The 13,561-nt window shown below is 35.2% G+C and overlaps 3 protein-coding genes across 4 annotated transcripts; all 3 read right to left on the bottom strand.

Moving 5' to 3' along the window:
• Positions 1-915: 915 nt before the first annotated feature.
• Positions 916-3,049, bottom strand: LOC147764128 (uncharacterized). Of its 2 annotated transcripts, none has more exons than XM_086999119.1 (2): positions 2,742-3,049; positions 916-2,410 (listed from the first exon to the last, which is right to left on the bottom strand). In XM_086999119.1, the coding sequence occupies exons 1-2, from the start codon at positions 2,962-2,964 to the stop codon at positions 1,125-1,127; spliced, it is 1,509 nt and encodes a 502-aa protein (XP_086855245.1). In that variant the 5' UTR covers positions 2,965-3,049; the 3' UTR covers positions 916-1,124. The 2 variants fall into 2 exon arrangements, with proteins under 2 accessions (XP_086855245.1, XP_086855251.1); XM_086999125.1 differs by having other exon boundaries at positions 916-2,427; positions 2,742-3,008.
• Positions 3,050-4,208: 1,159 nt separating this feature from the next.
• LOC147764129 (uncharacterized) lies at positions 4,209-6,355 on the bottom strand. The gene is made up of 2 exons (XM_086999135.1): positions 6,035-6,355; positions 4,209-5,703 (listed from the first exon to the last, which is right to left on the bottom strand). The coding sequence occupies exons 1-2, from the start codon at positions 6,255-6,257 to the stop codon at positions 4,418-4,420; spliced, it is 1,509 nt and encodes a 502-aa protein (XP_086855261.1). The 5' UTR covers positions 6,258-6,355; the 3' UTR covers positions 4,209-4,417.
• Positions 6,356-7,338: 983 nt separating this feature from the next.
• On the bottom strand, positions 7,339-13,540 carry LOC106176139 (NAD-dependent protein deacetylase sirtuin-3). Its single transcript, XM_013558376.3, has 10 exons — positions 13,335-13,540; positions 12,614-12,812; positions 12,242-12,400; positions 11,658-11,893; positions 11,177-11,277; positions 10,861-10,911; positions 10,586-10,702; positions 10,217-10,337; positions 9,814-9,911; positions 7,339-9,610 (listed from the first exon to the last, which is right to left on the bottom strand). The coding sequence occupies exons 1-10, from the start codon at positions 13,369-13,371 to the stop codon at positions 9,287-9,289; spliced, it is 1,443 nt and encodes a 480-aa protein (XP_013413830.2). The 5' UTR covers positions 13,372-13,540; the 3' UTR covers positions 7,339-9,286.
• Between the last annotated feature and the right edge of the window lie 21 nt (positions 13,541-13,561).

Genomic DNA, 13,561 nt, shown 5'->3' on the forward strand with positions numbered 1-13,561 from the left:
CGGTAAAGACCCATATGAAACTACCACATGGTCAACAGACGCTCAAGAATTTGAACTGAATTTTGTTTGCTTTTTTTTACTAGTCCAAGTATTACTCAGATTGTATAATTGTGGTTTTGCACAGATTAGATAGCTTTATACTTGGTGGTACTTGTGCATAGATGTGTCTTGACTCAAGAATGGGAACTTTCATTACATGTGAAATCATATTCTGTACCATGGAAATGTGATTATACTTACCAGTGTGATTTTTTTTTCTGTGCTTAGTGTCATTTTGCTTAAATGTGAGGAATTGGTCAAAATGTGAACTTGTATGTGCAATTGCATTTAGTACTTACACTTTTTTTTTTTTTTTTTTTGTATTTCCAGTTCATGGATGTGATATTGTGCATAAATGTGTTAATGCTCAGGAATTTAAACTGAATTTTTTTATGTGTATATTTTTTATTAGTCATAGTAGTACCTAGAATGATGTTGTGATTTTGTACAAACTTTATATCGGAATTTTGCATTTTCCTGTCCTTTTACATTTGTAAGAAAGGTATTTGCTTTAGTTCGTTAAGTTGTAATTTTGGTGCTGGGACTGCTACATTTTTTTTATTACTGCTTGCCATAGTGTCAGACTCGAGCCCTTCCTGTAGATTTTATGATTGATTTGCCATGTTACTTGTCTTATATACAGCTGAACTGTTTAATTTTAAGTTTTATGAAGTTATATGTAAAATTTAATGAGAAATGGGTATATACCAACATCTCCACTGATGCTCAAGGGAATAATAAAATTTAATTTGCCATTTCTGTAATAAGTGCAGTATGTACAATCCCATTATGTATTTATGTTCTGCAATACCCAGGTGTCTGCAAAAAGAAATATTAAAATGATGATGGTAATAAATGAATGAATGAATAGAAATATGTTGTTCACAAATTTTATTTGATCTCATGACACATACCCAAGTTTAAACATTTGAGTAGCGGATGCAAATACATCCAATGATTTTCACATAATTCTAAAGTGCTGCAAAATGACTTTCGATTGTATATCAATTTGAGATTACAAAAATGAATAACACTATATATGCTTTCTTAAAATTAACAATATTTTAAGTTCCTTACAATTTCTTTTAATCAAATGGTACAACAGAATCACATAGATTTGTTAGTGCACAGCAGACTACAACTATTTTGTCAATTGTAAGAACAGCATCATTCTTTGTTGCTGAAAAATAATCAATAGGTAACCTTGATTGTAATATAGTATACTTCTGACGAACAACTCCTATGACACGTTCAACATGAATTCTACTATTTGCTATTCTCCTTGTTTGCTCAACATCGTGTGCTCCTAACTGTGGTTTGCCCTTGGTAAAGGCGGGAATGTACAATTTTGCACACATGCTACCCACACTATCCTGTATATCAAACCCCCGATCTGCTAAGACTACATCACCAGGCAAAAGTTTATTGAGTAAACCACAAGTTTCTGTTATGTGCTTATCACTAGCCCTGCCTCCATAGCCATCTGATATAAAGCTGACAACACCCTGCGGAGTGATACCTATCAAAAACTTTGCTGTATTGCTGTGTTTATAAGCAGACCAGGTCTCATTTCTGGCTTTAAGATTGGATGGACATTCCATTGGAATTTCAAAGCAATCTACAATAACAGCAACTTTAGTGTCAAAATGTTCACGAAAACTCATGGGCATTGTTTTTTGAAGTTGCTCTCTTTCTGGCCAATAAATGAGAGGCAGTGAACAAGCATACAAAACACTCAAGACATTCTGAAATATTCTAGAACCTGTTGAATCAGATATGCCAAATCTTACAGCCAAGTCTTTGTTGCCCAGATTTAATCTCAACTTCATGAGCACCAAGATCAACTGCTGAAATTTGTTTAGTATACTTTTGCGTTGAATAATAATATCTGGTTCAACGTAATCAAATAAACACTTGAGAATATGGTAATTTTGCAGCCCAGTGTAATATCTAACCAACACATCATCATTTTCAAAAAAAGCCATGTCGAATGTACGTTTCTCATTAATTTGTTTCAGTTCTTCGTTTTCTTTTCGCAGTCTATATATTTCAGCATCTTTGGCATCATATAACTTCATGTCATCATCTGTTTGACAAGCTGTTCCCGTCTCAGCTGGCAAGGGGTCTTCATGAAGGTCTTCTTGCGGGTCTTCTTGTGGGTCTTCTGGTGTGTCAAGCTCAGGGGCACTTTGCAATGACAGTAATGTTTCGGCTGCATCTTGCCTCTTCCGCTTCACAGATCTCTGGACTGACCGAGTGTATCTGTCAGAGGCAGACCCAGATAGCATGCTGTCACTTGGAGAAGTTCTACCCATGTTAACGGTTGGAGCCCAGTCAGGATTCAGATGGTCATACAATGCAGCTGGTTTATCTAGAAGACAAAAATATCTATGGGAAAAAAGATAATACATATGTCATATACTGAACCCATGAAAGAATATTTGTGTACTGAAAACGTGAAATGATTTTTGTTTTCTGATTTTTTTACTGGTAATTACAAGCAATAATCAATTTTCACCATGATTATTTCCAATTAAGGCTATTAATCAATGCAAAATTGATCTGCATGCGGAAATAAAAAGCAAAAATGGCGTACTATGCACTTGTCAATTATACTTGAAACAGCAAGTACATATCACACAAAATACTTAAAAGAAACGATCAAATATAAACATAACTACATTGCTTCACATATAACTTACCCATAAAGTGATCCGAACAAACACGAACGTGTTTGTAGCTTGATTCCTTGATATCTGCTCTCCCAATATTCGCAAGCCATTTTACACGTCTCGCAAGTGAGAGTTCTTTTGTCCTGTCCCCTTGATTGGCAATGACTTTTGGCAGCCTATAGTATGACCTGTTGTTTTCCTTGTTAGCACCATGTTTGTTTGAACAGCCATATACGGCACACATCGTCGGCATTTTAAAGCAAATAGTGAAAATCGACCGGTGCTACCGCTATGTTGCTTCCGACTACCAATATGGCGACGCTAGGACACGCGGGAAAAAGATGACGTCATAATTAGTTCGCTCTTATATATAGAGCGATCTCTCTAGGCGGCCTCGTTTTGGGCTCGCGCCATATTGGTAGACCGGAAAATGGCGTCGAGCACGATTAACATGAGGAGAGTTAGGGTGAAAGATACGAAGACAAACGCCGTTTCAAATCAGGAAAACAACTTTCACAGTTATAAGTTAAGTCTACCTGCACCAGAAAGGAAGAGGTATGAGGACAAGTTGGGCATTATAGACGGTAAAGACCCATATGAAACTACCACATGGTCAACAGACGCTCAAGAATTTGAACTGAATTTTGTTTGCTTTTTTTTACTAGTCCAAGTATTACTCAGATTGTATAATTGTGGTTTTGCACAGATTAGATAGCTTTATACTTGGTGGTACTTGTGCATAGATGTGTCTTGACTCAAGAATGGGAACTTTCATTACATGTGAAATCATATTCTGTACCATGGAAATGTGATTATACTTACCAGTGTGATTTTTTTTTCTGTGCTTAGTGTCATTTTGCTTAAATGTGAGGAATTGGTCAAAATGTGAACTTGTATGTGCAATTGCATTTAGTACTTACACTTTTTTTTTTTTTTTTTTTGTATTTCCAGTTCATGGATGTGATATTGTGCATAAATGTGTTAATGCTCAGGAATTTAAACTGAATTTTTTTATGTGTATATTTTTTATTAGTCATAGTAGTACCTAGAATGATGTTGTGATTTTGTACAAACTTTATATCGGAATTTTGCATTTTCCTGTCCTTTTACATTTGTAAGAAAGGTATTTGCTTTAGTTCGTTAAGTTGTAATTTTGGTGCTGGGACTGCTACATTTTTTTTATTACTGCTTGCCATAGTGTCAGACTCGAGCCCTTCCTGTAGATTTTATGATTGATTTGCCATGTTACTTGTCTTATATACAGCTGAACTGTTTAATTTTAAGTTTTATGAAGTTATATGTAAAATTTAATGAGAAATGGGTATATACCAACATCTCCACTGATGCTCAAGGGAATAATAAAATTTAATTTGCCATTTCTGTAATAAGTGCAGTATGTACAATCCCATTATGTATTTATGTTCTGCAATACCCAGGTGTCTGCAAAAAGAAATATTAAAATGATGATGGTAATAAATGAATGAATGAATAGAAATATGTTGTTCACAAATTTTATTTGATCTCATGACACATACCCAAGTTTAAACATTTGAGTAGCGGATGCAAATACATCCAATGATTTTCACATAATTCTAAAGTGCTGCAAAATGACTTTCGATTGTATATCAATTTGAGATTACAAAAATGAATAACACTATATATGCTTTCTTAAAATTAACAATATTTTAAGTTCCTTACAATTTCTTTTAATCAAATGGTACAACAGAATCACATAGATTTGTTAGTGCACAGCAGACTACAACTATTTTGTCAATTGTAAGAACAGCATCATTCTTTGTTGCTGAAAAATAATCAATAGGTAACCTTGATTGTAATATAGTATACTTCTGACGAACAACTCCTATGACACGTTCAACATGAATTCTACTATTTGCTATTCTCCTTGTTTGCTCAACATCGTGTGCTCCTAACTGTGGTTTGCCCTTGGTAAAGGCGGGAATGTACAATTTTGCACACATGCTACCCACACTATCCTGTATATCAAACCCCCGATCTGCTAAGACTACATCACCAGGCAAAAGTTTATTGAGTAAACCACAAGTTTCTGTTATGTGCTTATCACTAGCCCTGCCTCCATAGCCATCTGATATAAAGCTGACAACACCCTGCGGAGTGATACCTATCAAAAACTTTGCTGTATTGCTGTGTTTATAAGCAGACCAGGTCTCATTTCTGGCTTTAAGATTGGATGGACATTCCATTGGAATTTCAAAGCAATCTACAATAACAGCAACTTTAGTGTCAAAATGTTCACGAAAACTCATGGGCATTGTTTTTTGAAGTTGCTCTCTTTCTGGCCAATAAATGAGAGGCAGTGAACAAGCATACAAAACACTCAAGACATTCTGAAATATTCTAGAACCTGTTGAATCAGATATGCCAAATCTTACAGCCAAGTCTTTGTTGCCCAGATTTAATCTCAACTTCATGAGCACCAAGATCAACTGCTGAAATTTGTTTAGTATACTTTTGCGTTGAATAATAATATCTGGTTCAACGTAATCAAATAAACACTTGAGAATATGGTAATTTTGCAGCCCAGTGTAATATCTAACCAACACATCATCATTTTCAAAAAAAGCCATGTCGAATGTACGTTTCTCATTAATTTGTTTCAGTTCTTCGTTTTCTTTTCGCAGTCTATATATTTCAGCATCTTTGGCATCATATAACTTCATGTCATCATCTGTTTGACAAGCTGTTCCCGTCTCAGCTGGCAAGGGGTCTTCATGAAGGTCTTCTTGCGGGTCTTCTTGTGGGTCTTCTGGTGTGTCAAGCTCAGGGGCACTTTGCAATGACAGTAATGTTTCGGCTGCATCTTGCCTCTTCCGCTTCACAGATCTCTGGACTGACCGAGTGTATCTGTCAGAGGCAGACCCAGATAGCATGCTGTCACTTGGAGAAGTTCTACCCATGTTAACGGTTGGAGCCCAGTCAGGATTCAGATGGTCATACAATGCAGCTGGTTTATCTAGAAGACAAAAATATCTATGGGAAAAAAGATAATACATATGTCATATACTGAACCCATGAAAGAATATTTGTGTACTGAAAACGTGAAATGATTTTTGTTTTCTGATTTTTTTACTGGTAATTACAAGCAATAATCAATTTTCACCATGATTATTTCCAATTAAGGCTATTAATCAATGCAAAATTGATCTGCATGCGGAAATAAAAAGCAAAAATGGCGTACTATGCACTTGTCAATTATACTTGAAACAGCAAGTACATATCACACAAAATACTTAAAAGAAACGATCAAATATAAACATAACTACATTGCTTCACATATAACTTACCCATAAAGTGATCCGAACAAACACGAACGTGTTTGTAGCTTGATTCCTTGATATCTGCTCTCCCAATATTCGCAAGCCATTTTACACGTCTCGCAAGTGAGAGTTCTTTTGTCCTGTCCCCTTGATTGGCAATGACTTTTGGCAGCCTATAGTATGACCTGTTGTTTTCCTTGTTAGCACCATGTTTGTTTGAACAGCCATATACGGCACACATCGTCGGCATTTTAAAGCAAATAGTGAAAATCGACCGGTGCTACCGCTATGTTGCTTCCGACTACCAATATGGCGACGCTAGGACACGCGGGAAAAAGATGACGTCATAATTAGTTCGCTCTATAACTGGAGTGAAGACGTCAGTGAGACTTATACTGAACAAGAATGTAAATTCTTCGACAATCACATTCGCGAATACTCAGTATTACGATTTTGTGATTTACGCAATATGATAATGTTTGCCAACCCGAGACGTCAATAAACCTGTAATGGCAAAGCATTCTTAAAACAATATATATATATATTTCCCCTATTGTCAGGCTGGCACATTGTAACTTACCTTGGAGTTAGGTAAATTGCAATAAATGAAGCAACAGCAGTTGTCACGTCGGTCACGTAGACCAGTGCTTCAATGTCAACACTAAATTTGTACAATATGTTAAGGTTCATGCAATGTAGGCTAACTGCCAGGTCAGTTGATAGCAGTTGCTCGTGTTCCACAACAGCAGTCAAATATACAACATATGAACTGACTCTTGATAAGAAGAAGAATTTCACCTATTGACGTCAATTTCAATAAGCTATTGCTTCCAAGTGTGACGTAATCGGAACCAGGCAAATCGAACGCTCGACGTACGGTAAAATACATATATTTCTCAGAAAGTATTTCTCCTTGTTTTCCAATATCATTTGATACAAAAAGTTCTTGTTCGTATTGAAGCACTCTTGCAACTACATGTACCTGATAGCTAAATATCCCTCTGAAAATTATTTTTCCACCTCATGAAGTGGGATATAAATAGTTATACTCTACATGTACGTACCAGTACCTGTATTACGATGCTTGAAGAGGGTGAGAGCGGCTGAATGATCATTTACTTTCAGGTTTTCGCGTTATCATTGCTAACCCCCCCCCCCCCTCTAATGTCTTAGCAAAATTAATTTTGTGCATCCAACATTGCGTTAACTTACTGCATAAAGTTAAACGGACTTGAATACCGAGACCGAAAATTGTGCCAATAAAGAGCCTCGTGTACTTGCGTGTCGCTGTTTCTATCGACCCTATACAACAAAACTCGCAGTAACAAAAGTGGCGAGGAACGTGTTTATTTAATAAATATTCCTGTACATTTTGATTCATGCTTCAGAATACTGTATTTAAACTGAATTATGGTGATAAATAACTAAGTACACGATAATACTACAAGATACTTCTAAATATTCATTTTCAAAGGCTCAATAAAAATTTTCACATTTCAAAACTTTTAACTACATCTCAGGAGAACTACACATCTTCCACATGTTATCTTTCAAATAAGGCATCACCAAACAATCATTAATGCAATGCCTACAAAAGATTTAGAGCGCTTAACTTCCCTTTGGAAAAAAGTGAAGAGGAAAACACCCAGTTTTGGGGCATAAGTAGCAATTTGTTCAAATCTTACAGAAAAAATACAACTAATGATGTCTGATTCAGGGTATACAGTATAGATACCCAATTTTTTAGCATTAATTTGGATTTAAAAAGGTCAATTAAATTAAAAAGATGCCCAAATTATTAAATCGACCAAAAGCATTATCATGCCTACACATTTTAAATTTTAAACAGGCATAAAACATTGTAAAAAAGTTATTTCTTCCTATCTAATTGAAAATACTTTTAAACCAATCCATTAAATATGTTACAACTGAGAAACTCTCTACCTTTAAGATTGTGGCAAACATACTTGGTAAATTAAAACTCTCTCTATTGTTATATAGTAGTCTTATCACAGCTAATAAGTCCATAATCACATTTCACCAACAGCTTTGCAAACTTATGAGAGGCATGAAGAGTTGCTGGTTGAAATCAATTGCTGTAGTTAGTTCATATTCAAATGCTTCTCTTTATGTCGTTCCATAAGTCTTCTAATGAAAAAGATATGAAATATTACATCATCTTTAAGTTTGCCTAATGTAGTGGATACAGCAGTCTGAAACCAACCAGTCAGTTAAAACAAACTTCCATTTGCAACAAATAAATTCTATATGCAAAAACGTTTTTAATAGCTCTTTTTTTTGTGCCCGCAGCTCTGAAATTGTTTACCTGCATACAATTAATTATTAATGATTCATACAGACAACCAGTGACCTGATTTCTCTTGAATGGAGGTTGTATTTTTAATGAGCAGTTTTAAAATGGGAAATAAACCACTAGGCCAATGAACAGACAGTTCCAAGGGTTACATATGGAACAAAGTACAGTACTAAAAACACACACACAAAAAAATGTGGCAAACAACTCTCCCTGTATCCTAGTGAAAATTATACTATATAATGGCATCATTTGAAAGAAAGTGCCACAATATAGTGAATTAACTTCACATACAAACTGTTACAGTGATTAATGATGTTCAACACTGCTTCTCTGAAAATACATGAACCCTTTGTGTACAACATTGTTGGTCTCTTTCAAATATTTTTATCATACATGTATCTGATATGTCTTTACTGTCCCTATCAGAAAAAGACTTCCTAAAATTTTACTCTTCATCTATATTGACAGCCCTGCATTTCAGTATACAGAAAATTACTTTCCTTTTCTAAGTATACTAGTATTGTTAGGGAGATATGTTTCTAACAGACTCTGAAACTCAGGCTGAAGCCCAAAAAAGATTTCTTCAATAATAAAAAAAAAAAAACCCAACCTGTGAATTAAGAACACTGTCACCGGTATATATAACATTAGCATTACAATGATGCACCAAGTCAATATATTCTTCTTACCTCCTCTATCATTCAGAATAAAAATCACATGACAGTGCAGGTATCGTAATTCATCAGCTGAACAATTTCTTAGTGACAATTCCTTTATATAAGATGATTTTCACCTGTACTAAGACATGTTTATGTTTGAATAACTCTACAAGCATCGAGTCTGTCTTCTCACTGATGAAACAGGGTTGACCTACACTGAAGTTTAATGCCAAAATGTCTTTAAATGTCTAAATGTCTTTCTTGCTAACTTCACCCACTTAACTTATATCAGTCAAGGTGTTCTTATGCATCAGAATCATCTGAACTAGTGTCACTTTCACTTTCTTCTTCACTGCTGCTGGATGAACTAATAGTCCTGGGGGATCTGTAGTTCTGCATTTTGCTAATAGGTGGCAGTGAATGTGTGCTGGAGGCACCCTTCCTGTTGATAAAACCATAACTGGGTCCATTGCGTGAAAATGTGTGCATATTTCTGTTAGTTGGCCTTGTGATTCCAGTCAGATTACCACTATTACCATTCTGACAGGTGCTGCCATCTTTACCATCTCCTTTATTGCCACCACTGGGTGTGGATCCACTGCTACTTAGTGTGCCTGCTGACACTTGCTGCAAGTTTATATGGATACATGTACTGTACAAATATTGCATTTAATTCAGTAATACAACACAAATTGAGAAATACATTGACAAATCAAACTTAAAATATGTTCAAATTCAAACATTGGCTGCTTTTACAAATGCATTTTACTTTTCATTGCACAGCTGATGAAATAAAGAAAGGTTGCCTTGGACACTTTAATAAAACATACCTCATCTAGGAGTTTCTCATTCTCTTTCATCAGATGTTCCATATCTTTTTGCCATTCCAGTATTCTAACAAACTTCTGCACATTAGCTATTAGATCCCCTAAAATAAGCAAAGTGCATTACTTGCAAGTCTTGTTATCTGATAATTAGGGATGGGGAAATTAATTCATAAAAATTTAACAATTTAAGGGAAAAAAACAAAATTCTTAAAACCTTGGATCGATTCAACCTTATACAACCAATATTAAAGATGCAGTAAATGTTCTATACATAGAAAAACATGCACACCATTAAAAAAAATTTCACTGCAGCCTACTGAAGGATATCTACTTCTAAACAGATGACAGAGAATCATATTGGTCTTTGAAGGAAAATTTTAACATAAATTTTATATCTGGTCCTTACCTTCTGAAACAACATCATTGTTCCTTCTCTTCCTCTTAAAAGGCCCCACAACCTCCCTGTTGAACAGCACTCTGGGGATATAGGACCTGCTGGCATCCACTATACTAGCAAATGGCTCCACCTAGTGTTTGAATCCAAATTTTGCTGCATCATCATGGTCACATAAATTCGTTCTTTTTCTTTTATTTTTAAATAATATATCAAAAATATAATATCTGACAGATTTGAGATTGCTTTATTATATAATTACCTCTACCCTGCCTTAAGGTTAAAAATCATTTGAGAATTCTGCTGTACATGATTTGTTTTCACAAAGTTCATATCACTGATTTATGTGTCTATTGCACATCTTAAAATGTTTGACAATACCTCTAGAGATGTCCCCAGCACCAATACAAGATCTGCCTGGGGAAAATCTTTCAGGTAATAATAAAACCTCCTGGGAAGTTCTTCTCCAAAGAACACAATATCAGGTTTAACAATTCCCTGGAATATGAACATATGATTATTAAATTTTTCAAAAGTTGGTTTGTGTCTAGAAGTACATTAGGTAACATTAAGTCATTTAAATGCCAACATTATTAAACATGAGTTTTTCAGAACAAAAAAAAAAATCAACTAGATTGCAGTGTTAGACTACATACCAGACAGTTTGTCTTTTTGCACTTTGGAAGCTTATCAGAGAATATAGCATCCTGAAAGAAAAGAAAACCATATCCAAAATCAAGATCCACAAACAGCACAGAAGATAATAGATAAAACGGTAAGCAAAATGTTTAACATAGCCAAATAAAATCAATTTGACAATCCATAAAATACTGGTAGCTACATTGTACATTCCACATCCATACATATACATAAGATCTTAAATATCAACTTGATATGAACTGGAAATGATGTAAAACAAATAATCAATCATCCATCTTTAAACACAGTGAGCAGCTATATGTGTATGTGTACCTTAATCTCATCTCCTCGGTGCTCAAGATTACATCTAATACAGGTGGCAGTGCTAAATGTACCGTGAGCCTCCACTAGCTTCTCACTAGGAATACCAGCCACTGGAAATTCAAGTGAAAAATATAATAAGATCTTTTAAAAATTTTAAAGGAGTGATGTGACAGGACCCAGGCCTGTAGCCAGCCATTTCAAAGTGATTTCTTTTCTTCTAAAAAAAGTGAACTTTTTTACTTTGAAATCTTGTATTCATTATTATTTATAGTTAATTTAGATTCAATCAAGCTCCGAGACACCATCTGCCAGCTGTGGATCTGGCACTGATGAAAAAGACATAGTCAGCACCATTAGAAAACTTAAAATGACCAACAGTACAAAAAATTATCAAATACATGATGACGTATATATGAAGTAATAGAGAACAGAAAATACATTTAAACTGATCATGACGGAGGAAATGTTTCTAAATAAAACCAATATTTACATCTTTCTAGTCCATCAATATTCTGAGTATACATTCTGTGCAGTAGCCCTTTATCATGCAGCAAGCGCATAAAATAATGGATGTAGTTAGGTCTGTACTTTCCACTAGGGTAGAGTTCTTTGGATAAGGCAAAAAATGGACGTGGATTCATATGGAAGTAATCAATATCAAATATCGCCTCTGGATATGGGATGTTATACTGTTGTAAGTTGTCATATAGGCCTGTTCCTGGGGTCCTGGATAGAATCAATATCAAATACCACTATTTATTAGAAACATTATCACAGTTATAAAATGAATGCAACTGGCTTAGAGCATTTGCACCTCTAAATGTTTAAATAAAAATTGTACAGTATATAAACAATGAAAAAAATCATGAAATTCTAATGTAATGTTTTCTATGATTGAGATTTTATCTTTTATCTCTTACATTATACTATTCCCCTCCCTTCTGCCTTCGAGAATAAGCAAACTTGTTGAAGTTATAAAATCAGCTTTTTGTTTAATGTATATATTTTTGTAATATCAAAAACCTATTTTCTTACCAACCAAACATTTGTCAACTATCTTCCAAAAACACCTACCTGAAGTCAGGTATCCCACTAGGTGTGCTGATCCCAGCCCCTGCCATCACCACAATGTTCTTAGCCCTGCCTTCCCTGATGTATCTGGACACATCCTCCAAGTTATTACAGATGGCACTGGAGGTTGTTACTGAGCCAGTCCTACGCACAGAACCAGTACTATAAACAAGAATAAGCTAATAACTAAAAGCAATTAGTAACTAGTATGTATGTGGCATTTTTTTCTGATAATCTCTACATAGCTCCTTCCTGTCCCTGAAAAATGTTAAAATTAAAACAATGAACAAAGTTGGGTCAAAATAAAAAGAAAATTTGTTCTATCAGAAGGAGTAATATACTTCTATAACAGGTAAAATTATCTGCCATACTTACACAGCAGTTTTTGTTGGCCTGGGTGGCAGATTCTTCTTCCTCTCCTGTATTGAAAGATTTCTGACTCCATTAGCCAGTCCAACATCAGACTTCACCTTAGGGATAGGAGCAGGTGAAGATGTAGTCTTTAGTGTGCGTACTTGTGGCTGGCTGGGTTTAGAACTAGTGGATTTTGACCTTGGAGGATGGGGAATGTGAGCTGAAATGTTATAAGCTTTCAATGAATGAATTATATTCTATAATCAATATCTGTCAAGAAGGTCTGTTGTAAGGTCAACCCTAATCAACTATCACATATACTACAGTATATTCTTTCTTCTTTTGTTAATTTGCCTAATTTCATCTGTTTTCATGTATATACTCCTTAATTTATCTGTTGTCAGTAAATCTGCACAGCCTAGTTACAATGATAGGCTAGACAGATGATGCAGTACATGCCTTATGTAATGTTGAACGCTAAATCGATGTACTGAGTACATGTAAGATTTGCGACGGACAAGGGCAGCGATGGTCAGCTTTATGGTTGAGGTTCCATCACTGCAGTTGTTTACCTGGTAGGCTTTATTACAGTTTAAGAAGGCTAATAACAAGAATAAGTCGTGTTGCTGATTTAGACAACAATGTAACAAGTTATATGTTGTGGGTTCGTTTTCACTAGTACACGCATGAAAATAATACATACAGTACTCAGTAGTTGACGATTAGAAATTGTTCAATTTACCTTTCCTACTAGCAGTTGCCATGACCCGCGCCAACATTCTGATAGCATGAGGTCATACCTCATTTGTCCAAGGGATCCCTCGACTATGACAACCTGGAAATTCAGAAAAACGCGCGAAGAATCCTTGATAATTTTAACTCATTTTGGTTTGTTTCGCTAGACCCCATCCAAAACAACGCCGAAAAACGATAGATGTCGCTGCAACACTTTCGAAAAGGGAAGTGACT

The sequence above is a fragment of the Lingula anatina genome, chromosome 1 (genome assembly GCF_051362555.1).
Source record: "Lingula anatina isolate TDL-2025a chromosome 1, LinAna3.0, whole genome shotgun sequence".
Classification (NCBI taxonomy): Eukaryota; Metazoa; Brachiopoda; class Lingulata; order Lingulida; family Lingulidae; genus Lingula; species Lingula anatina.

What these genes read in the sequence shown, in the direction of transcription:
- LOC147764129 (XM_086999135.1), bottom strand. Translation starts at nt 6,257, where the DNA reads ATGCCGACGATGTGTGCCGTATATGGCTGTTCAAACAAACATGGTGCT. An exon ending in TTGTTCGGATCACTTTATGG is followed by an intron (nt 5,704 to 6,034) that starts GTAAGTTATATG and finishes TTTGTCTTCTAG; the next exon opens with ATAAACCAGCTGCATTGTAT.
- LOC147764128 (XM_086999119.1), bottom strand. Translation starts at nt 2,964, where the DNA reads ATGCCGACGATGTGTGCCGTATATGGCTGTTCAAACAAACATGGTGCT. An exon ending in TTGTTCGGATCACTTTATGG is followed by an intron (nt 2,411 to 2,741) that starts GTAAGTTATATG and finishes TTTGTCTTCTAG; the next exon opens with ATAAACCAGCTGCATTGTAT.
- LOC106176139 (XM_013558376.3), bottom strand. Translation starts at nt 13,371, where the DNA reads ATGTTGGCGCGGGTCATGGCAACTGCTAGTAGGAAAG. An exon ending in ACCGAGGAGATGAGATTAAG is followed by an intron (nt 10,912 to 11,176) that starts GTACACATACAC and finishes CTTTTCTTTCAG; the next exon opens with GATGCTATATTCTCTGATAA. An exon ending in ATGAGAAACTCCTAGATGAG is followed by an intron (nt 9,611 to 9,813) that starts GTATGTTTTATT and finishes ATAAACTTGCAG; the next exon opens with CAAGTGTCAGCAGGCACACT.